Raw genomic sequence first — 23,427 nt, forward strand, 5'->3', positions numbered from 1 at the left:
AGAGCTAGCAGGCTAGCGGCATCCATCCTATTGTCTCCTTGCCAGCAGCACAGCAGAGGGAATCTCGTCGGGGAACTCTAGCCAACATGTTGTAGGCCCACTCCCTGGTTTATATCAGCCAGTAATGAACAACTGGATAGAGAAAAAACTAAACGCTAAAACGGGGATGCGACCCCACAACCTTAATAAACGGTGAGACCTGCCGCATTATTTTACAGCAGTGCTCATTCAGTGCCATGCGACTCATTTGATTCAAGACATTCGTAAATTAAGACGGAGAAAGTGCATTTTGTACAGAGCAGTTTGGGAAAGCACGATAGGGTTAAATCCTCCAAAAGGAGAGGCAAGCAGAAAAAAAGACAGAAAATTACATGAGGGTTAAGCAGTGTAGATTCCGGGGCCGGACGGTCCTGTCACAGTCTTGCATAAATCGGATCGCAAGGTCCGGGAGGCATCTGTGAGATGTTGTTCTTTATGTACGCTTGATCCCAGTTTTGGTGCGAGCAATTGACATGACCGGAGCAAACATGTACGCTTAACGTTAGTCTCCAAGCTCTCTGTCCTCATCCACCCGTCTGTCTGCTCCCTCAGTGACAGCGTTTTGGCAGTCGATTCCCAGACGTAAAAGAACTAATCCGCGTCCACTTAGTCTTCCCAAAGCTGTTAACTCGCGCTGAATCATCAGCACATCAGCTGCTGCGGTCAGAAATGACTACACTCAAACATTAGCCTTGCAAATGACTTATTTAAATACAAATCTAGGCGGCCCGTGCCAGATGGATGAGAAGAGAAGCCGGTTTCCAGGCAACCGCGTTGGTCCCCGGCTCTGCCTCTCTCTGACCACTGGGATTAAACAAATCAAGCGGAGACCAGGGAGAACTGGCAGGCTCGCATTTGACTACAAAACATGTGCAAATCCAGAAGCAAATGGCGAAATGTTATCTAAATAATGGCGTTATTCTAATTCGCCTGTATGCAAACTGTGGCCCCTGCACGCCTGGAGAAAGAGCATCACGCTAGCTTTCAGGCCAGCGCTGTGCTAACATGACTTTGAGCCTCGCGGATTCGTGTCTCGTCACTTAACCTTTAACTAATATCACGGGAGAAGTGAGCAGAAAATGAATGGTTGAGAAAATATGTAATTTTAACTTACTGTGCATCTCTCTCTGTTCAGAAATCACGTCTTTTCCGACTGGCACCAGTCTCAAATGTGTTGAGATTAATTTTACTTTTAAATCTGCACCGCGACTCTTAGGAACTAATCGCTGATTGGCTGATTGAGATGATCCTGACAGATTTTCTCTTCGTTGATTGGTTTAGTTTTTGACCGACGGTATATTTGACCAATGGAGAGTGAAAACAATTTGACCCGATAGTGTGAGCCCGCATTAACTATTTATGGCCTGACGTCTTTATAGATCTGTTCAGCCGCGACGTCAATTTGTAGGCGAACCCGAAAATGTAATTTGCGATGGGTTCCCTCGGGATTTTCCTATGGGTTTTTGAACAAATGTGTAAAATAAGGTCTGTGTTAGACATTATTTGACGATTAATAAAACAATTTATGTTGTTCTACAACATAAATAACACACTTTCATACCTCAAACGTGAATTTTGAAGACACCGTTCGATTAGTATGTAATTTAATACGGCTTCAAAATTCACGATTGAGGTATGAATGTGTGTAATTAATGTTTTAGAACAAAACGTCCTCATATCGTCAATTAATTTTTACCACAGACCTTATTTTACGCATAAGTTCAAAACCCCATTATAAAAGCCCATAGGAAAATCCCATGGCGTGTACCCATGGCGAATTCTCTTCCGGGTTTTTTGACTTAAAGCTGAACAACTCCTGTTGTTCTCATTGTTGTAGTGGTCAGTAGCACAAACACAGAATTATCAATATTTTGCTCAAACACTGACTATATACGTGTGGAGAGGGTAGAGTTGTTCACATTATTAATAATGCAGGGGAACGAAAACAAATATATATGAATGTGTCCATAAAAATGACTTGCAACCCCATCTACAACATTCCTATGTATTGTTTTGGGATGTTTGTTATTTGGAATAACAAATGTCGTCGGTCGCCCTCAAACCAATTGCAAATATTTCTTGACAATAAAAATGCGAATAAACCTCACTCTTTGCCTTTACATTTATACAATTATAATGACATTTCATTTCAACATTGTTGTATTAAGCAAATTCATCGACTTCTTGAATTTCTTAATTTCATATCGTGCCAAACGTATTGTTTGTCTGTGTATATCAATATAACATTTGCAGTTCCTTGTTTCCAGGTCTCATGCAACTACAGGCCTCACAGCTGTCCATGGCTCAATGGAAAATACCATTGCAGTTCAGCAGCTTTAGTTGTAACAAAGTTCCTTTCAAGTCAAGTCAGTTCACTCTGCGGCTAACTTCTATGGAAAGAAGTGGCATAAAAGTACAGCTCCTATCGACTTGAATAGGGAATGAACATTTTAAATCAGCAGTAAAATCTTGCTTGTTCAGTTTATGTGCATACACATTCTTAAGGCGAAAATCTAAAAGACGAGTGGCTCTTTTACCTGTAAGGCAGGACTTAAAAAAAAAAAGAATGATGATTGCAACATGCTTTTAATGCGGCATAAAAGTGCAGCCCGTGTCTACTTGAATGGGGAAAGACCGTATTCTCCAAATCGTTTGGTCAAGATTGCAATCAAAGAACACATTTCAAATCAACAGTTAAATTAGACAACAGTGGTAACAATTGAAGAATTTTATGTTGTCATATAAGCCTTAAATTATGAAACAATTGCGTTGATAAATAGGTTTATAGTGCATTTTCAACATGTTTTTCATTCAGTTCAGTGTTCTGGGTGGTTAATATAGGCTGAGCACCTCATCTCTCACTGCAGATTCAAAGACGCAGCACCGCTCAATGACCCAGTGTAACGACTATCTTCAGAAGTGATACGATAGAAACAGATCAATATTTAAGTCCCTTTTTACTATCAATCTTCACTATCATTTTAATGTTCTTCTTTTGTTTTTGACGATTCACATTCTTTACGCATATCGCAACCTACTGGGCAGGGAGGAGAATTTATGGTAAAAAAAAAAGTGCTTAAATATTGATCTGTTTCTCACCCAAACCTATCATACAATTTATGAAAATATTGATTTAACCACTAGATTCATGTGGATTACTTTTTTGCTGCCTTTATTTTCTTTTTGGACCTTCAAGGCTCTGGCCACTATTCACTTGCATTGTATGGACCTACAGAGCAGAGATATTCTTCTAAAAAATGGTTGCGTTCAGCAGAAGAAAGAAAGTCATACACATCTGGGATAACATGAGGGTGAGTAAATGAGAGAATTCTCATTTTAGGATGAATTAATCATGATTCAAATCTTTCCAAATTCCTCTTGAATGCAATTGTAATTACAAACCAATCAGATGCAGAGGCAAAGTTTCCAGTGTCTGTCTCTTTTAATGTCTGTTTTTACACTAATTCACTTTCTTTTTCTTTCTTAAAAACTTCAAGTATATTTTGGGAACACAAAAGTCAAAAAAAAAAAAAAAATTATATATATATTCTAAAATGCAAAGACAAAATAAAATAAAAAAATATATATAATAAAACAGTTAACAATGATAACTATCTTAAAACAACTGTTCAATCATATTATCAATGCCATAATAGTCATTAACACGAATATCAAGTTTTCAGCTTCATCTTAAAAATCTCTAACATCTATAATCTTACGACTACACCATTTACTTAAAATGTTCACTTTCTGCTTGGCAGTCGGTAAGACTAAAAAGACTAAACCCATTGATATTCATTCCTCTGTCACTATTCTGATATCTATTTATTTTTCTACCAACACAATAGCAAAAGTGGTAATGAAACAACAACTTAAAATTAAATCCAAAACCTAAAATTGGTCACAATACATGAAAACAAAAATATTAAAAGAACCAAATGAGTTACTAGAATAAAATTAAATAGCAACAGCACATTTTAAGTTTCTAAAATAAAACTCCTAATGCACTGCAATAGCAAATCCAAATGAAGTCCTTACACACATGCATTGAAGATACATTTGGAGAAACATTGTTGATGAGGATCACCCTTGATACAACCAATCGCGCACTGTGCTTTTGCTGACACCTAGTGGTAAGAGGGAAGCATTTACATTTTGTATTGCACTTCCTGCAATAAACACAAGAGCACCTGGATACTGGAAGTCCTCATGGACACATGTCTTGTCTGTCTACAGTCTAGTCCATATTAAGCTATATGAAACCTGAGCTCTAGACATGTTACAAATGTGTTGGGGAGGTTTTGGAGGTATTATACAAACAAACAGCAGCATTTTCCCAACAACTTTCTAAAACTCACCCATTGTCCCAACAATCCCTCACTCTAAAGGAGAGAAAAGTAGACTGATCCAGAGACAAGGAGAAAGAGTGAAGAGAGATTGTTGTTCAGAGTGGTTCTGACATTAACGACTGCATTACAGTACATTTCTTTTACATGATTGGGTTCAGTCTATACACACCAGCCCAGTGAACCGCAGGCCTGTTGAGGTAATCGATTATTTCAAAGTACAACACTGCACATTCCCTACTCTCCGAAACCACACAGTTTTTTCAAGAACACACACAGACCACATGGCTCACTCATGCCTCCCCACACCCGGTCTGCCTAACACAAACACCAAACAATTTGGACAGACAACAATAAATTAAAGAGAGAAAATAAATACAATTCAACCAGAAAATGAGTATCTTCTCCGCCTACAGAGTCTCAGCCAATCAGAGAGCAGCATACTTGTGTCAATCTCGTTTGGTCCAAGGAAGGGGGTTGGGACATTGTAAATGACAATCTTGTAGTCCACAGATAAAGAATTGAGAGGGAAATCCATTCGAACACAAGACGCCATCAACCATATACAGCATTCGAATACAACTCTAAATCTAATGCTTTGCTCAAAAGATCATTTGCACAAAGGATGCCATGTTCTCTACAAGAAGTGTTGACTGAAGAAAAAAAGAATGTAAAACTCGAAAAAAAATTTATATATAACGGTATGAAAGTATATTGTAAAATTTGAGTGATGTTAAACAGAAAGCAGGGAATGCTTAAATTGTATGAGGAAGCAGTAACAAAGAAGTCTTAGGAACTTTTGGTTACCAGAATATTAAGAACAAAACCTAAGAACCCGCAAACTGAACACAGTGATTAAAGTCTATAGACAGAATGGGCTTGTGAACACCGTCATCTCATCTGTGACCCAGCGCAATGAAATCATTGTCAGCGCAGTCTGGTCACTTGCATTATTCCGGATATCTGTATTGCACAACATTAATGTTGGTGCATTCAGTCAATATTTTACAATCCATGAGATTTTTTTTTACATGGAAAATTACATTTTCCGTAATCTTCGACCACACAGTCGGTTTAAACATTTTCTCAGCAGCATCAGAAGCATTATTAGTCAGTGTTGTGAAAACAGAACTGGACTGAAAATATCTTTTTGGAGAAATCCCCATGTTGACTTGGAAAGAGTGCTGAGAATTCATTCAAAAGGATGTGATCCATCAAGAACCATCTTCAATCTTCCCCAATACAAGCCTGCTCCTGTGATCCTTGTTTCCCAGATTCCCTTCAGAATCCTTCTCATCTCTCTTCTTTTCTTGATACTTTTGAGGAATGCCAGGCTGTGGATCTGATACACAGAATGTAAGAGAGAAAAGAGAGTTCATCAAAGAGGCATATAGGAATGCAAACTCATGGAGGTGAAAAAGGTGAGAAAGTGTTCCAGATGAATATTTTCAGTTGAATTCTTTGTTGTATTTAAATCTTTTTTAAGTATTTAAGCTTAAAGTAACACTTACAATTGGATTTTATTACTTTCAAGTGATTATATGAAAATACAGCAAATGTTATCCAACAATATGGTCAAATAGGCTTCAGAAAAAGGTGACTTCAGCTGAAAGGTGAGTAGTTTGCATCCCTAAAAAGCAGTTCACTTAATGCTGAAGCGTGTAACTATTTTTTTGTTAAAATAGTTTCTCCTATCCATGCATAATATGCAGAGAAAACTATAACTAACCCATTCATAGGTACATTTTCTTGAAAACTGTAAACACTGTGTCTCTGGCCATGCGCTAGATCTTAAAAACATTGCCCTACAGCACCCATTTGTTGCAATATATCATTTCCACACTGTTTGATAGGGCCTTCAATACTTTGAGGGCTTTTGGCCTAGTTACGGTTGGTCAGCTACAGCTATTTTATTTTCCCCTTCCTGCTTTCTTCTATTTTTGAGTATTTTTCCACACTAAATTGCTTTAGATATTCAAACGAGATATAACATAAAACAAAGGCAACCTGAGTAAACACAAAATACAGTTTTCAAATATATATATATATATATATAAGCAAAAAAGTTCTCACACCGGTTTAAGGCCCTACCACAGCATCTCAATCGGGTTCAATTCAGGACTTTGACTAGGCCACTCCAAAACTACTTTTGAGCCATTCGGACTTATTCCTATGCTTTGGATAATTGTCTTGCTGCATAATCCAGTTGCACTTGAGCTTCAACTCACTGACTGATAACCAGACGTTCTCCTTTAGGATTTTCTGGTAGAGAGCAGAATTCATGTTTTCCTCAATTATTGCAAGTAGCCCTGGCCCTAAAGCAGCAAAGCATCCCCACACCATCACACTTCCACCACCATGCTTGACCGTAGGTATGATGTTCTTTTTGTAGAATGGTTTGATTTACACCAGATGTAATGGGACACCTGTCTTTCAAACAGTTCCACTTTCGACTCATCAGTCAACAGAACATTCTCCCAAAAGGTTTGAGGATCATCAAGGTGTGTTTTGGCCAAATTCAGGCCAGTGTCTTTCTGATAGTGGAGTCATGAACAGTGAACTTTATTAATGCGAGAGAGGCCTGCAGTTCCTTGAATGTTGTCCTTGGCTTTTTGGTGACTTCCTGGATGAGTCGTCGCTGTGCACATGGGAGGAATCTTGGAAGGTCGGCCACTTCTGGGAAGGTTCTCTACTGTGCCAAGTGTTCTCCATTTGGAGATAATGACTCTCACTGTGGTTTTTTGGAGTCCCAGAGATTTTGAAATAAGCTTTGCAAACCTTCCCAGACTGATGTACTTCAATCAACTTTTTCCTCATCATTTCTGGGATTTCTTTCGACCTTGGCATAGTGTGCAACTGGGTGAGACATTTTAGCCAACTTCATGCTGCTGGAAAAAGTTATATTTAGTTGTTGATTTGATTGAACAGGCCTGGCAGTAATCAGGCCTGGGTGGGTCTAGTCCAGCTGAACCCCATTATGAATGCAGTTTTATTGATTTGGGGAATTTAGTAATTAAGGGGTCAAATACTTATTTACACAGGCCCAGTTGGTATTGGGTAACCTTTTTTTGATTCAATAAATAACTTTATCATTTAAAAACTGTATTTTGTGTTTACTCAGATTGCCTTTGTTTGATGTTAGATTTTGTTTGAATTTCTGAAACAATTTAGTATGAGATATACACAAAAACAGAAGAAATCAGGATGGGTGCAAATATTTTTTCACAGCACTGTATACAAAGAATAATTTTGCATCTTTTACTCAACTCCAGAAAAATTCCAACCTACACAGCTCTCACATATTTCAATACTATCAGATTCTGAGCTTCATTTGCAAAAACATCTCTCTAATTTCCCCTCTATTCCACCTAAAAGTATTCTTGAAGACATACACTGATCAGCCACAACATTAAAACCACTTGCCTAATATCGTGTAGGTCTCCCTCGTGCCACCAAAACAGCTCTGACCCGTCAAGACATGGCCTCCACAAGACCGCTGAATGTGTCCTGTGGTATCTGGCACAAAGACGTTAGCATCAGATCCTTTAAGTCTGGTATGTTACGAGGTGGGGCCTCAATGGATCAGACTTGTTGGTCCAGCACATCCCATAGATGCTCAATCAGACTGAGATCTGGGGAATTTGGAGGCCTTGAACCCTTTGTCATGTTCCTAAAACCATTCCTGAACATGGAGGTGGCAGGACGCATTCCTGCTGAAAGAGGCCACTGCCATCTTGGAATACCATTGCCATGAAGGGGTATACGTGGTCTGGAACAATTTTAGGTAGGTGGTATGTGTCAAAGTAGCATTCACATAAATGCCAGGACCCAAGTTTTCCCAGCAGAACATTGCCCAGAGCATCACACTGCCTCCGCCGGCCTGCCTTCTTACCATAATGCATCCTGCTGCCATCTCTTCCCCATGTAAACAATGCACATGTACCCGGCCATTCACATGATCTGAACGAAAACGTTATTCATCAGACAAGGCCAACTTCTTCCATTGCTCCAAGGTCCAGCTCTGATGTTTACGTGCCCATTGTAGTTGCTTTCGGTGGTGACAGGGGTCAGCATGGGCACTCTAACCAGTCTTCGCAGCCCCATACAGCAAGCTTCGATGCACTGTGTGTTCTGACACCTTTCTATCATAGCCAGCATTGTGTTTTTCAGCCATTTGCGCTACAGTAGCTCTTCTGTGGGATTGGACTAGCCTTCGCACCCAACATGCATCAATGAGCTTTGGGCACCCATGACCCGATCACCAGTTCACTGGTTGTCCTTCCTTGGACCACTTTTGGTAGGTACTGACCATTGGATAATGGAAACACCCCACAAGACCTGCCATTTTTGAGATGCTCTGACCCAGTCATCTAGCTATCACAATTTGGTGATGTCAAAGTTGCTCAGATGCTAGTGGTTGCCCACTTTTCCTGCTTCAAACTCATGAAATTCAATAACTGACTGTTCACTTGCTGCCTAATATATCCCACCCCTTGACAGGTGCTACTGTAATGAGATAATCAATGTTATTCACTTCACCTGTCAGTGGTTTTAATATTGTGGCTGATCAGTGCATTTAGACCAACACAAATCCATGAAAGGGGCCATTTCTTTGATTTATAATATAAACAATACAAAACAAGCCCCATCAAAAGGGTAACTAAAGGCTCTCTGGGAGGGTGAACTAAACATAGGGCTGGAGGAGAATGTTTGGGACTATATCCTAGACCGAATACATACATCAATCATCAATGAATTCCAGGCACACCCTCATTCATTTCAAGGTGGTGCACTGGGCTCACTGGTCCAGAGCTCAACTTAACAAAATATTCCCATACCTTGATCCAACCTGCCTTCCCTGCACCAATGAGTTTTTAGGTGTTTCTCAGACATTTTCTCTCTAGAATCAGACCCTAACCCTTTAATTCTTCCAGAAATCACTAAATTAATAACTTTGAAGGCTGATAGTATAGCTTTTGCAACTCTGGTCAGAGAAGTCATACTTATTAACTGGAAATCAGCAGTTCCTCCTACTTATCGTCATTGGGTTTTAGATCCTTTGCATATTTTATGTCACTTCCTTTTTTAGTTCTTCATTTAATGTACTGAAATGTTTTGCTATTTGTATTATATGTATACAACTGTTATTTTCGTTATCTTTTTATCTGACTGTCCTCTTCTATCTCCTTGGAATGATTTCAATAAAAAAAAAAGAAAAAAAGAAAATAGCAGTGTGGACGGAGAGCATTTCAAAAAAGACATTTTTAATTTATCAGGGTTAATGTGGACGTAGCCTCTGTGACACTATTAAAATTGCTTTGTTTTGAGCTACGAGTCTTATGAGACACAACAACATTGACTCAACCAATGCCGTGGATTGGGGGCGGGACTTGTTTCATCAACAGCAGATGATTCAGAAAACTGTTTTAAAACCATGTTAATTTCTGCATTCTACGCTAATGGTGTAGAAAATAAACACTTCAGCTTAAAAAAATGGATAACGACATTCACAACTAAGGCTGGTAGATCTATTGAATATTCAAAATATATAAATTATTTTGCTGATGATATAAAATGAAGGAAAAAAATTTTTGGATAACACAGTATAAAAATTATGCAAAATTATATAAATTCCATGATAAGTTTGATTGATTTCTATGAAATAATTAAATCAATCTGTCCATTTCATTGAATCGATTAAAATCAGATTTTTGCATTGTCATTTAAAATTGTAAATGAAAATAATACAATTTTCTTCCTTGTGTTTGCTTAGTGAAAAACATGCCTTGATTACATTTAACTCAAAATTTTTACTTCTTGTTTTAAACATTTTGAATCTACTTTGCTACTGTTTAATTGAAACGATTAAAAAAAGATTCAAATAAAAACCTTTTAAGCCATTTCAATACACTCGAATACACTAGATCTATCATCAGCAGCATATCACCCTACAGCTCTCGCCTGGTTACCCATTGAAGCTAAGCAGGGTTGAGTATGGCTAGTAACTGAATGGGAGGCTTACTCAGGAAAGTCATAGTTGCTGCAGGAAGAGGTATTAGTGAGGCCAGCAGGGGTTGCTTACCCTGTGGTCTGTTTGGGTCCTAATGCTCTAGTATAGTGACAGGGACTTAATATGCTTCCTGTGATTATCATGAAATGCCATGCTGCCAAACACAATGAACATTATAGTATAGACAAGCACTATTTTTTCTTTAGAAATCCTGTATTTACTGTGCTTTATCACATTGATTTATATTGAGTTAGGATGAAAAAGTGCATTTCGAACTGTTCTGAAACCAGTGCAGACAGACAGCATACTGAAGGTTCAATCATACATTAAATAGGGAGCAAGGGAGCATCCTTTAGCTTTCAACTATGCAGACCATACAACCAAAAGTTCAGTTTCAGGCTGCAGATGATTTTTGGACCACTCAACATTGATTGGCAGACATGGGAAAAGTGGAAATCATTACAGATATTCTGAAAGTATAATTTTATTTTAACATGGTTGGCAGTGATTGGATGATGCTGGCCATTACCTTGAATCAGAATTATTTATGCAAATTTCTATTGTAATATCTGTAACATCTCCAAAACAAAATAACCAACACTCCTGGAAACATAATAAACAATAATAATAAAAACAAATCTGACTTCCTATTCTTTGGTATTATTTATTTGTAGGATTCTTTTTTTTTGTTGCATGTTTAAAAGATGTAACTAGTTACAAATCAAACAGAGTAATGGAAAACTGTAAGGTACCAAACTTTAATCAAATATTCAAAAATGTAGGGAAAATATTTATAAATATATCAAACATACCTATACATAGCCTACTGTCCTTGTTGTGAAACAACTGAGCTCCTAAAATAATAACGAATAGACTGAAGTATTAGCTACTTTTTAGAAGTTAGCATACTGTACTCTGAATTCTTGCTTTAGAGACTCATTAATTTTCCATGAAAGGATTTTACATTTTGTATAACATGTTTCTTACAGAAACAGTGTACTCAATGCAAGTTACACATATACTGATTTAGTTCAGGTTCACCTGTTCATTCGCTTCACTGTGCAGATGTAAGTTGTAATAATTACATATCTGTTGTGGATATTGGCTACTATCGTGATTAAAATAGTGTATAAATAGGATGCGTTTTAATGAGGTTTTTACCCCGTTTTGAGGCAGTTAATTTTGCCTGTGTTCAACTGACGCAGCTCAAGCGGAGATATTCCCAATTATTAATGGGTCAGATGAATCTATATCTAATATCTTCTATATACAGATTCTATAGATGTTTCTTCTCCTTTTCATCAATAGTATGCTTTAATGAAATCGTTATGATGCACCTATTTCATCTTCCCTTCGTTATCGTTGACGAATTTGGATCAGTAAATATTACTGATATCAAATTTGACTGAATGTACTGTAATAAGGTTTAAGTTTGACAGAAAAAAAACCTTATACTGACCTAATAAATGTTTTGAAGGCTGCACTCTGAGGATTGATGCACAAAGGCACTCGTTTGCCTTGCTGGTTCTCTGTTATAAAACGATGGATGAGTTCTGAGATGAGGAAAGAGAAAACAGGTCAATAAAATGTCCTTTATGTCAAAAGAAAGATGAAAATGTTTTGTTGTAACACAAGAGATTCACCTTTGCCCTGCCATACAGAGTGCATGCTCTGTTCATAGTTGTGGCTGAAAGGTCGATCTGCAGGCGGCTCAAAGTCTCTAGTGTACACCCTCCCGCTGGGAACCGAGTAACAGCACTTGCACATGCAGGTGTGGTACCTCAGACGACCCTCGTCCAAGTACGGGTGAGACAGAGCATCACTGCCTGAGATCCGCTTGGCCTAAAGACAGATACAGACACACAGACTATAAGCCCTGTGGGGGGTAAAAAATAGATTTCTACATATTTCTTTCTGCTGATTTTGGAGAGAAATGTGACCTGGACATGATGAATATTCACCCGCACATTAAGAAACTGCACTTTAAATGTCAATGTTATGATGTATGAAGACAAATTCAGTGGATTCTAACCCCCACCCACAGTTTTATTACATTTTAGAAGACATTGTGTTCTGAAAGTTTCATCCTCACCGGATCAAACACTAACATGCGGCACAGCAAATGAACTGCTTCATGTGTTGCTCCATCTGACAGCATGTATAGAACAGACAGTGAGGGCTGAGGAAGTGAAAGAGCAAAAATGTTAGAATTGTCAAAGAGCCATCAGTATACAACCAATGATATTGTTTCGCTTTGATATTTGGGAGATCAGTCACTTAAAGGAGGAAACTTAAAATCTCTGATGACAACTTGATTTGTAGCTAGATCTCAAAATTTCAAGGCGATGATATGTGAACACAGGGTCCAAAAATAACTTTTTGCAACACCTGCCATAGTTATATCTTGAAACTTTATTTTGCATTATTTTTATTTAAAATTACACATTTCTGTCCCTATAATAATGGGATTATTTAGCTTTTTTTGTGCATATTGGTGATAAAAGAAAAACAAATTCCAATTGTACATTTCCAGAGGTAAAGGCGGTAAGAAGTGCAATTTGCAAAAAACAATTCTTAGTAGTATACGGTGTCTTTGATTTGATCATGTCATTTACATCAGGATAGATGGAGTTAAATTCAGATTTTAATTTAAACCATGTAATGTTGCAGTTTCTAACAGGGATTTTCTAACAATAATCATTTCAGTTCATTCCGAGCAGAAACTGTATTTTTCCGCTCCGGTTCCACAGCCTACTTTTCCTATTGGCAACCAGTTAGACTGAAATAAAAGAACCGTTAATAATGTTCTTCTTAAAATTACAGTACTCTGTGGCAAGGGTGGGTAATGTATTATTTGCGGTGTTGTGGAATCTAACAAGATAAACAAGTGACCTGATCTGGAAAAACAAACTCAAAATAAGGGATTTGCCTCAGCCAAAATAAGTGAAAATATAAGCAAGGTTTTTTTCACAAGTGGGTTCCTTTTTCCTCAATATTTTTATTTATTTATTTATTTTTCTATTTCCAATTACATTCTGCAAAATATTTTGTTCATTTTCAGTTTTCGTTCCTTGAACCGTTTTTAGTCCCTGGTTCCTAATAAAGTTACTGGTCAACTGAAGTATATGTTTTATTTTTTGCCAAAGGCAATTTTACTCACTATGAGTGTATTAATATTGAATCCTGCACATATAGTTCATTTTATAATTTTATAAGGCTAAAAAATGATCACAAAGGAGGGTACACAACTGGTTTGTGGGGTCCTCTAAGAATGTGTGCCCGAGCTCCTTCACAAGCAGATGCCATGGCAGAAAGTGGAGGAGTCCCAAGGAGATCAGTGATCAGATCCAACTGAAAAAGAAACAGCAAGTGAGTAAAAATACACTTCATCATGCATCAAGTTTTGAATACAACAATGCTAGAAATACAAAAGGAAACTCTATTTTTCAGAGGGATTTTCCTCTAATACATGTCATTACCTGTTGTATGGGACTCTGAGCCTGAAAAAGAATGCGTCGGCCTAGCAACTCGGCAAAAATACAGCCCACAGACCAGACATCTATAGCTGAACTATAATGCTGGCATCCCATCAGAACCTCCGGAGCACGGTAATACTGCGTCACCACCTCCTGGGTCATGTGACGATTTGGGTCTGGTTCCTCCACTCGTGCCAGACCAAAGTCACAAATCTGAAAGATAAAGCAATATAACTTTTCTGTCTTCTGCATTTTTATTTTTTTAATTGAGTTAATTTGATCACATCAGCAGTGCGGTACCTTAAGCAGACAGTTGCTGTTGACCAGCAGGTTCCCTGGTTTGATATCCCTGTGCAAAATGCCTGCAGAGTGCAGGTACTTAAGTCCTGAAAGAGAGACAGAATTCATAAAAAGGACTACCTAATGGGCTGTTCAGAATGAACACTATTTATTGCTTATGTTTTTAACATAACTTTGTTTTTTATCAAAATCAACAAAAAACAATCATTTAATTCTAATCACGAATAGCACGGATGAGGTAAAGCCATTCGAGTACTTTCTCATTAATATCCAAGTGTACATGTCTGCGCCCACTCCAAGTAACACCCCCCATTGGATCACAAAGCATTTTATTGTCTGAAAGAACCTTTAAAATCTTATGCCTTATTAATAAAATAGCCACAATTAAGTCTTATTAATGTAAATATGACAAAGAATAACTTTTAAATTAAGTCACATATTATTAAATCAAAGACATAAATGGTGAATATAAATTATGCATTAAACAATAAACATATAAAAAATTATAATATATACAATAAATAAAAGGAAGGAGGTATTGCCCCAAGTGAAGGAGTTCAAGTACCTCGGGGTCTTGTTCACGAGTGAGGGGACAATGGAGCGGGAGGTTGGCCGGAGAATCGGGGCAGCGGGGGCGGTATTGCACTCGCTCTATCGCACCGTTGTCACGAAAAGAGAGCTGAGCCGAAAGGCAAAGCTCTCGATCTACTGGTCAATTTTTGTTCCTACCCTCACCTATGGTCATGAAGGCTGGGTCATGACCGAAAGAACTAGGTCGTGAGTACAAGCTGCCGAAATGGGCTTCCTCAGAAGGGTGGCGGGCTTCTCCCTTAGAGATAGGGTGAGGAGCTCAGTCATCCGTGAGGAGCTCGGAGTAGAGCCGCTGTTCCTTTGCGTCGAAAGGCGTCAGTTGAGGTGGTTTGGGCATCTGGTAAGGATGCCCCCTGGCCGCCTCCCTAGGGAGGCGTTTCAGGCACGTCCAGCTGGGAGGAGGCCTCGGGGAAGACCCAGGATTAGGTGGAGAGATTACATCTCCACACTGGCCTGGGAACGCCTCGGGGTCCCCCAGTCAGAGCTGGTTAATGTGGCTCGGGATAGGGAAGTTTGGGGCCCCCTGCTGGAGCAGCTGCCCCCACGACCCGACTTCGGATAAGCGGTTGAAGATGGATGGATGATGGATGGATATAATGTCATATTTATTGATGGAATAAATGCATTTGTACATAAAAAAAATTAAATAAAAGCTAAAATCTGACCACAATGAAAACAAATTAAATACCTAGTTAGAAGGTCCCCTGTATAATTAACAGCATTATCTGTCTTTCACATGCAAGCAAAATGGACATTGTAACTAAAATATTCCCATATAAATCGATATTGAATCAAGAGCTTGTGAATCCGAATAAAATCGGGAAATCTGTATCAATACCCAGCCCTATGATACACTTTGCAATACATGTCATGAATCAATACATCACTATACATCACAATTGGATTAAAATAGCAGAAAACGCACAAGAGAGACCCATATCTCTGTAGGAAATGACAAGCAATATCATGAGAAAAATGAATAGTATAATTATATGATGTATCTGCTGCAAATGTTATCATTTCCAGGCAGATTGCAAGGTCAAAGGAAACCCCACTCTGCAATGTAGGCACAAAATACATCAAATTCTCATCTGTCTAGATTAAATAACCCTGATCCTCAAAATCAAATCAAATAATCAAAAAGTGACATATGCAAACGTGATCTCACCCCTAAGTATCTGGTAGAGGAACACCTTTATGTGATCAGTGGTGAGAGGCTGAGGGGAAACGATGACTTTATGCAGGTCACTCTGCATGAGTTCAGTGATCACATATCTTCAACACAGCTTCAGTTAAGAAAACCTTTTCAAAACATATACACCAACCTAATAGGAGTAAAACATGATGGTGGGCAGCATGAGAAAAAACATGTAATTTAATATTACAGTAAAGGGCTACATCACATTCACAACAGTTATGTTTGGATAAAATCAAAGAAAAATTATTTAGATATTGAATAACCTTGTGGTAATGACAATATTTGGATAAACTGGTGAATTAAAAGTCCTTCGTCTCACTGCAAAAACAGCTTCACATCATGTAACAATTGAGTTCAAATCAAAAGATGTAAAACAGTCAAACTAATGTCATATAAAATGGATCTAAATTCAGATGGGATAGGCCACACTGGAAAGTGTTGTGAAACAGAAAATATATGTAAACCTGTGAGCGCATTGTACCTAAAACACCCTTTCATAAGTTCTTCCTCATCTTCACTCGTTTGGTAAATGTTATTCTCTTTATTTTTGCACAGCTTCATGTTTTGTACCACGTCTCTCTTCAAGTGTAAATAGAGTAAAGTATTCCTGCCTGCTTAAAAATATCTACAAAGAAAAATCTCTGCGGTTTGACAAATGTTCTACCCTTACACGCTATATACAATCATACCGCCCAACCCTAATGGAAGTAATCAAATTACTTGAGGCATGAGGATTCTCCTTACAGTATATACACATCAATTTATAGTACAGTGAAAATAAGAATAGCAGCAAAAAACCTAATAATAAATTGAAAGAAATGTGAGATGTGTCTGAAGGATACATCTCTTCAAAGCAGTCAATCTGTGGAGGCTGGAGGATGTCAAGGGCAGACAGTACCTACCAAAGCAAATTCCCATCATTATATCAAAACATTAGCTCTCGTGTATGACAGTAAACCATGAAAGCTTCTGAGAGATGACTTTGAATAGATACACTGTTAAACTTACGTTGTCATGTTTAAAGAAACACAGCATCCGTAGTTCCCTGAACACACGCTTGCAGGACACCAGGTTCTGGAAGACATTGGGCATTTTCTTCAGAGCCACCTTGCGCCCATCCCGAGGGTCCGTCACAGACCTACCCAAGTAAAACAACAGTATGGCTAGATTTCAACACTTTCTGAACTTTAGTGAGTTAATATAGTGTTCTGGGTGGTTGTTTACTGGCCCAAGTCAAAAAAGCCTACATCCAACACTCTATGATATAGCTCAGCTGTGTGCAAAATCTGTATAAAAAAGTAAATATAATAAATGGTGCATTTAAATATTTAATTAATCATTTTCAGGAAGAAAAAATTAATAATAGCCAATAAATAGATACTAAAACAACAGACTGGAAATCTTTACATTTACTCATTTTAATATCCTATATGCAGTTGAAGTCAGTAATACTCCACAGATTTTATATTAGCAAACTATAGTTTTGGCCAGTCGTTTAGGACATCTACTTTGTGCATGACGAGTCATTTTTCCATCAATTGTTTACAGACAGATTGTTTCACTTTTAATTGACTATCACAATTCCAGTGCGTCAGAAGTTTACATACACTAACTGTGCGTCAGAAGTTTACATACACTAACTGTGCTTTAAGCAGCTTGAACAATTCCAGAAAATTATGTCAAGCCTTTAGACAATTAGCTTTTGATAGGAGGTGTACTGAATTGGAGGTGTACCTGTGGATTTATTTTAAGGACTAGCTTCAAACTCAGTGCCTCTTTGCTTGGCATCATGGGAAAATACAAAAAACAAATCAGAAATTGTGGACCTCCACAAGTCTGGTTCAACCTTGGGAGCAATTTCCAAATGCCTGAAGTTACCACGTTCATCTGTACAAACAATAGTACGCAAGTATAAACACCATGGGACCACGCAGCCATCATACCACTCAGGAAGATGCATTCTGTCTTCTAGAGGTGAGCATTGTTTGGTGCAAAAAGTGCAAATCAATCCCAGAACGAAAGCAAAGTACCTTCAGAAGATGCTGAAGGGAACAGGTAGACAAGTATCTATATCCACAGTAAAAACAAGTGCTATATCGAAATAGCCTGAAAGGCTGCACAGCAAGGAAGAATCCACTGCTCCAAAACCACCATAAAAAAGCCAGACAACAGTTTGCAAGTGCACATGGGGACAAATATCTTACTTTTGGAGAAATGACTTCTGGTTTAATGAAACAAAAATTGACCTGTTTAGCCATAATATCTATCATTATGTTTGGAGGAAAAAGGGTGAGTCTTGCATGCCAAAGAACACCATCCCAACTGTGAAGCATGGGGGGTGGCGGCAGCATCATGTTTTGGGGGTGCTTTGATGCAGGAGGTACTGGTGCACTTCACAAAATAGATTGCATCATGAGGAAGGAAAATGATGTGGATATATTGAAGTAACATCTCAAGACATCAGCCAGGAAGTTAAAGCTCAGTCGCAAAAGGGTCTTCCAAATAGACAATGACCCCAAGCATACCTCCAAATTTGTGGAAAAATGGCTTAAGGACAACAAAATCAAGGTATTGGAGTGGCCATCACAAAGTCCTGACCTCAATCCATTGGATAATTTGTGGACAGAACTGAAAAAGCATGTGCGAGCAAGGAGGCCTACAAACCTGGCTGAGTTACACCAATTCTGTCTGGAGGAATGGGCCAAATTTCCAGCAACTTATTGTGAGAAAATTGTGGAAGGCTACCCAAAACATTTGACCCAAGTTAAACAATTTAAAAGGCAATGACACCAAATACTAACAATGTGGATGTAAACTTCTGACACTGGGAATGTGATAAAATAATACATAATCCTCTCTACTATTATTCTGACATTTCACATTCTTACAATAAAAGTAGTGATCCAAACTGACCTAAGACAGGGAATGTTTTCTACGATTAACTGAGTTAAAATGTATTTGGCTAAGGTGTATGTAAACTTCTGACTTCAACTGTATTTTGTATTTGTTGAAACTTCCAAGAAATTTGTAAGATGTCAACTTTTTACATAATGTTCTCTCTCATTAATTTAAACAAGTTTAACATTATAGATGTATAAAGGATTGAAGTCACGCAAAACACAAGCATTTTTATTAGGGATGCACAGATAAAATTGGCTGATACCATTTTAACAAAAAACTATAAGCCGATACCGATATTTTGCCACATACGTTATTTTTTTCATCAGATCACTGTTTCACTTGAAATGCTTAAATTTATAAAGAGGTAAAAAAAATTTTTTTTTACTGTTCTAACAATAAATAATTTCCAATATACTGTATAATATTTCCGATATCTCGGAAGTCAAAATCTGCTGGTTTCAAAGTGTTTTGGATGGTTTCCCTCCACATTTGGCCTAAAGGTCAGTGCCGCTATCATAACGGTCATATCTGTTTATGGTGTTTTTTTCTACATTAACGTAAACATAATAAAATATAAAAATGTTATATTACATATTCTTAAGAGTGCCAATTCTACATATTGTAGCTATTTTATTTCTGGATTGTGCAATTGAATTCTTTTTTACAAAGGGTTAGTAATTAATTATAAATAAAAAATAGTTTTTTTTACATCCGTTTTCATGCTTATTACCGATATGCAGATGGTTTATATTTGGTCAATAACTGGCCAATAAATATCGGCAGCCAATACATCAGTCATCCCTAATTTTTATCCCAACCGTTACTCCTGGTCAAAGGCTTTCGTAAATATTTAGTATACATAAGGGGTACGTTTAATGGTGCAGTACTCAAATATTTTGTAGCATGTAAATTCTTACTGCCCAGTCTTAACATACGCATGGCTAGCACAACTGGCCCTAGATCCCTACTTCAATCCAAATCTATGGGATTTTTTTGTCTCCATTTTATGGTACACCAGGACAAATATTGTACATCCGAATGCTTCGAAAAGTAATAGTGCACCTCTCCTCAACAAGCCACACAATTTGAGATTTCATTGAAATAACATCATATCAAATATTCTACAAAACAGTGTGCTCGGATGACTACCATGAGCAGCACAGTACTTACCAGACCACTCCAAATGCACCATAGCCGATAGGTCGATCAGGCTCCATTTCAGCTGGACTTGGAACCTCACTTGCCGGGTTACTGTGAGGTTGTGGGATGGCCGCACCTCCACCTGCACTGCCCCCGAGAGATGCGGGGTGCCTGGGAGTCCCAGCAGGTGCGTTGGGTCCAGTCGGGTTTGGCGTTGCACTGAGGCTCATTGACGTAGTACCAGTCGTGGCATTGACACAAAAAAACTTGTGGCCTAACTCTGATCCAGGGAACAAGTTACCACACACTGTCGGCCGAGTGGATCCATGGAAAGCCATCCTACAATTGAAAAAGTTTCAGCTGATGAATTGTTTACATGGGTATATTCATGATTAAAGCAATGAAAACTTGAGTTTAATAAACCCAAATATTCCTAAGCTACATGTCATATGCCAAACTTAGACAAGGGTCAAACCTCCAGACAATGTATTTTGGTAGTTGACACATAACATAGTAATGGAATCTTTTTAATCATCATCAAGATAATAGGTCAAAATTATTTGTGTGGATGCACAAGAGAAAAAATTATATCTTGTAACTGGGCACCAACTGTTTGTCAACCATTTTTGCAACCACTAGCTTATTTAAAATGCTAAGGTACAAATATTACATGCATTCTCTTAATATGAGGTTATAAAAGCTGCATGCATAATAATTATAAAAGAATTAAAAAAATTCTGTTAGAACTAGTGCTGGGTCAATACAATCAAATTTCAATTTACTGCTTTCTTTTTTTCTAATGATATTGTATCGGTACTTAAGATCCACATATCAATATTTATATTAAAATATATGTGAATTCATATCACGTAAACAACACACAAATAGTTAATTTCCGATATCTCTGAAGTCAAAAACTGCTGGTTTCAAAGCTTTTTGGAGGGTTTCCCTCATGAAGTAGCCTTATGGTCACGTCCATTTATGGTGTTTTCCACATTATTAATGTTATAATGAGAATTTTTATTTTTTTTATTTCACATGTTCTTAGGAGTGCCAACCCTTCTACATGTTGTAGTTATTATTATTAATAATTATAATAATTATCATTATCAAAATAATCGTTAGTTGCTGTCCTGGGTTCAAGTGCTGGACTTTAGGTAAGACAGTGGTTATAATTCATTATTCATGTTGGCTGCCATGTCAATGGAAAAACAAATCATGCACATTCCTGTTGAGTCTTTATTATAAATATGACATGAAGACCTGCTGATTGTAGACTTTCTAAATATCTGTTAGTTTAGTATGTTGTTTTGATGAGTGTTAGTACAGTAGCTAGCATGACCTGTATGGAATGCATAGCACAGCAGAAGACAGTGGCTAATGTAAATGTAATGACAGAAAATCAGAGAAACATCATCTTCTGAGTAAATTCACACTAAAATAACATATCTAAAGGTGACAATTCTTATAATGAGTTTGTGGGTAATTGTTATTAATAAATAAATAAAAATTTTAACCATGATTTTACATAAGTAATATTGTAGTAACCATGTTTTGTTTTTTTACATGTTGCGCGGTGTGTGTTAAAACCATAGTTTTATAACAGTAATATTGTAGTAGTAACCATGGTTAATTGTGTGGTAACTATGGTTTAACAAAATACCATGGTTAAAACTACAGTTACTGTAGTGAAACCATGGTTAATTTTTGTAAGGTTAAACAAAACAGAAGTCTAATAATTTTCTGTTTACCCTCACAAATATTTTGAACTGGTCTACACATTTTGTGCACCTTCATATTAACTTATTATTTATTGTATACCTCTATTCTACTGTTAATACTGCACACCATCGTACATTGCATCTACCTCTACATCGGCATCTTATTCCCCCATAGACTTGTTTGTGCAACAATATTCTGCTCTTCCTCATTCACTATGACTACAACATTTTGCACATCTGATCCAGATGACGAATTATTGACCAGAAAAACAAATTACCCATTTTACACCAAGAAATCGCAAACAAATAATAATACAAATTATTGGTATCGTATCAAAAAGAAAATAAGTGGTAATTCAATACCCGGGTTTCCGAGATGGGAGGAGTTGTATATGTTCAACATGGAGGATGAGAGTACAGTTTCTGTTTTGCATGACAGGCCTTGTTAATTTGACTAAATACAGCTAATTGTTAGAGCCTATCGTTTTGGACAAATCCATGTATGGATATAAGCAACCATTCTATGCATGTTGTACATTTACTTATGTACAAAAATTCCATTATCGTCAGCAAGCTAACTGAGTGTTATGTATTATGGTGTCAAAATAAAAGTTCCTCAAGAAATATGAACGAATTAACCTGAAGTCCTCCATGTTTCCTGATCTTTCCGACAACAAAGCACTTGAACACGACGTATTCGTAATTACCACTTCAGAAGTGGGAAGTAGGATAATTCCGATAGCACGTGAAGGCAGCTTAATTAATTTACAATGAATTATAAATTAAGCATGAATCCCACATTTCTCCAGCCAGTGTTGGAAAGCAGTATTGCACTGCATCCGTACCAAAGGTTGATGTACATTAATCATGTGCTCACTCCGTGGTCTGACAACACATTTGCCAACAATATTTGTCTGGACAATCTGCCAAAAAGCTCAAATGTTCTTGCTATACGTCTGCAAACTGATTTCAAACTAAACAGAGTTTTTACTCCTCATTTTGTTCGCAAGTTGCTCTTTGCCCTATATACCCCAGCTAACAAGCTACACTGCGATGAGACAACAAGGTTAACATTTAAAATATAATAAGCCACACTAGTCGGCATACAAGCAATCTAACCTTTCGTCTGTTTTTGTCATTTCAAGTCTATTATTTCTTCATAATAAAACATTCTGGTGGTTTCAAGCTAAAGCGACCTCACCAGCTGTTACAACAGGCTAGCTAGCTAATTAATCTTCTCCATGACCTATATATGATGTTTATATGCACAAATGAACCTTTCCAGGCAAATATGAACATAAAGGGAATGAAATCCCATGAGGCATTAAGAGGAAAAGTGAGCCGTAGCTCATTACAAAGCTTGATAAAGTGTGTTCATTCGCCACATATGTTTGTAAAGCTAGCTTTAGCTCAGCGGCTAACCTCTCCGGGCTGATGGCAGTAGCGGCGGCGGAGCTCAAATCCTCATCACGGATGCTGGCGGGCCGCTGCAGCGATTTCCCTGCATTTTCATTCGCTTTAAATCCCTCTTCTGATGCCGCTGATCTACTGATCCCAAATCTGGACTGTCTCACCGTGTTTCTCTCTCACTCTCTGATGTGGAAATCAGCTGTTAGAAATAGTGGTAGTGAGGGAGAGGAGGAGTTGAGAGAGGGGGATGGAGTGAAAGAAAGGAGGGATGAGTGTGTATGTATGGGGGAGGGTA

General features: G+C 37.7%; 2 protein-coding genes across 4 annotated transcripts in view; both read right to left on the reverse strand.

The window, feature by feature from the left end:
• Positions 1-1,242, reverse strand: part of LOC127652591 (ceramide synthase-like) — a 28,568-nt gene extending 27,326 nt beyond the window's left edge. For 2 of the 3 annotated variants that reach the window (XM_052138820.1, XM_052138818.1), the window contains exon 1: positions 372-672. The gene's annotated coding sequence lies outside the window, so the exon portion shown is untranslated. Of the gene's footprint in view, positions 1-371; positions 673-1,153 lie in introns of those variants that run through there. The other variant, XM_052138819.1, reaches the window with a different exon arrangement.
• Positions 1,243-3,186: 1,944 nt separating this feature from the next.
• LOC127653418 (serine/threonine-protein kinase NLK2-like) lies at positions 3,187-23,366 on the reverse strand. Its single transcript, XM_052140099.1, has 12 exons — positions 23,145-23,366; positions 20,032-20,340; positions 16,969-17,098; positions 16,803-16,858; positions 15,931-16,037; positions 14,172-14,257; positions 13,875-14,084; positions 13,645-13,746; positions 12,488-12,574; positions 12,039-12,237; positions 11,855-11,948; positions 3,187-5,727 (listed from the first exon to the last, which is right to left on the reverse strand). Exons 2-12 carry the CDS (start codon positions 20,337-20,339, stop codon positions 5,679-5,681), a joined length of 1,428 nt encoding a protein of 475 aa, XP_051996059.1. The 5' UTR covers position 20,340; positions 23,145-23,366; the 3' UTR covers positions 3,187-5,678.
• Positions 23,367-23,427: the final 61 nt, after the last annotated feature.

The sequence above is a fragment of the Xyrauchen texanus genome, chromosome 12, assembly GCF_025860055.1.
Source record: "Xyrauchen texanus isolate HMW12.3.18 chromosome 12, RBS_HiC_50CHRs, whole genome shotgun sequence".
In the NCBI taxonomy this organism is placed as follows: domain Eukaryota; kingdom Metazoa; phylum Chordata; class Actinopteri; order Cypriniformes; family Catostomidae; genus Xyrauchen; species Xyrauchen texanus.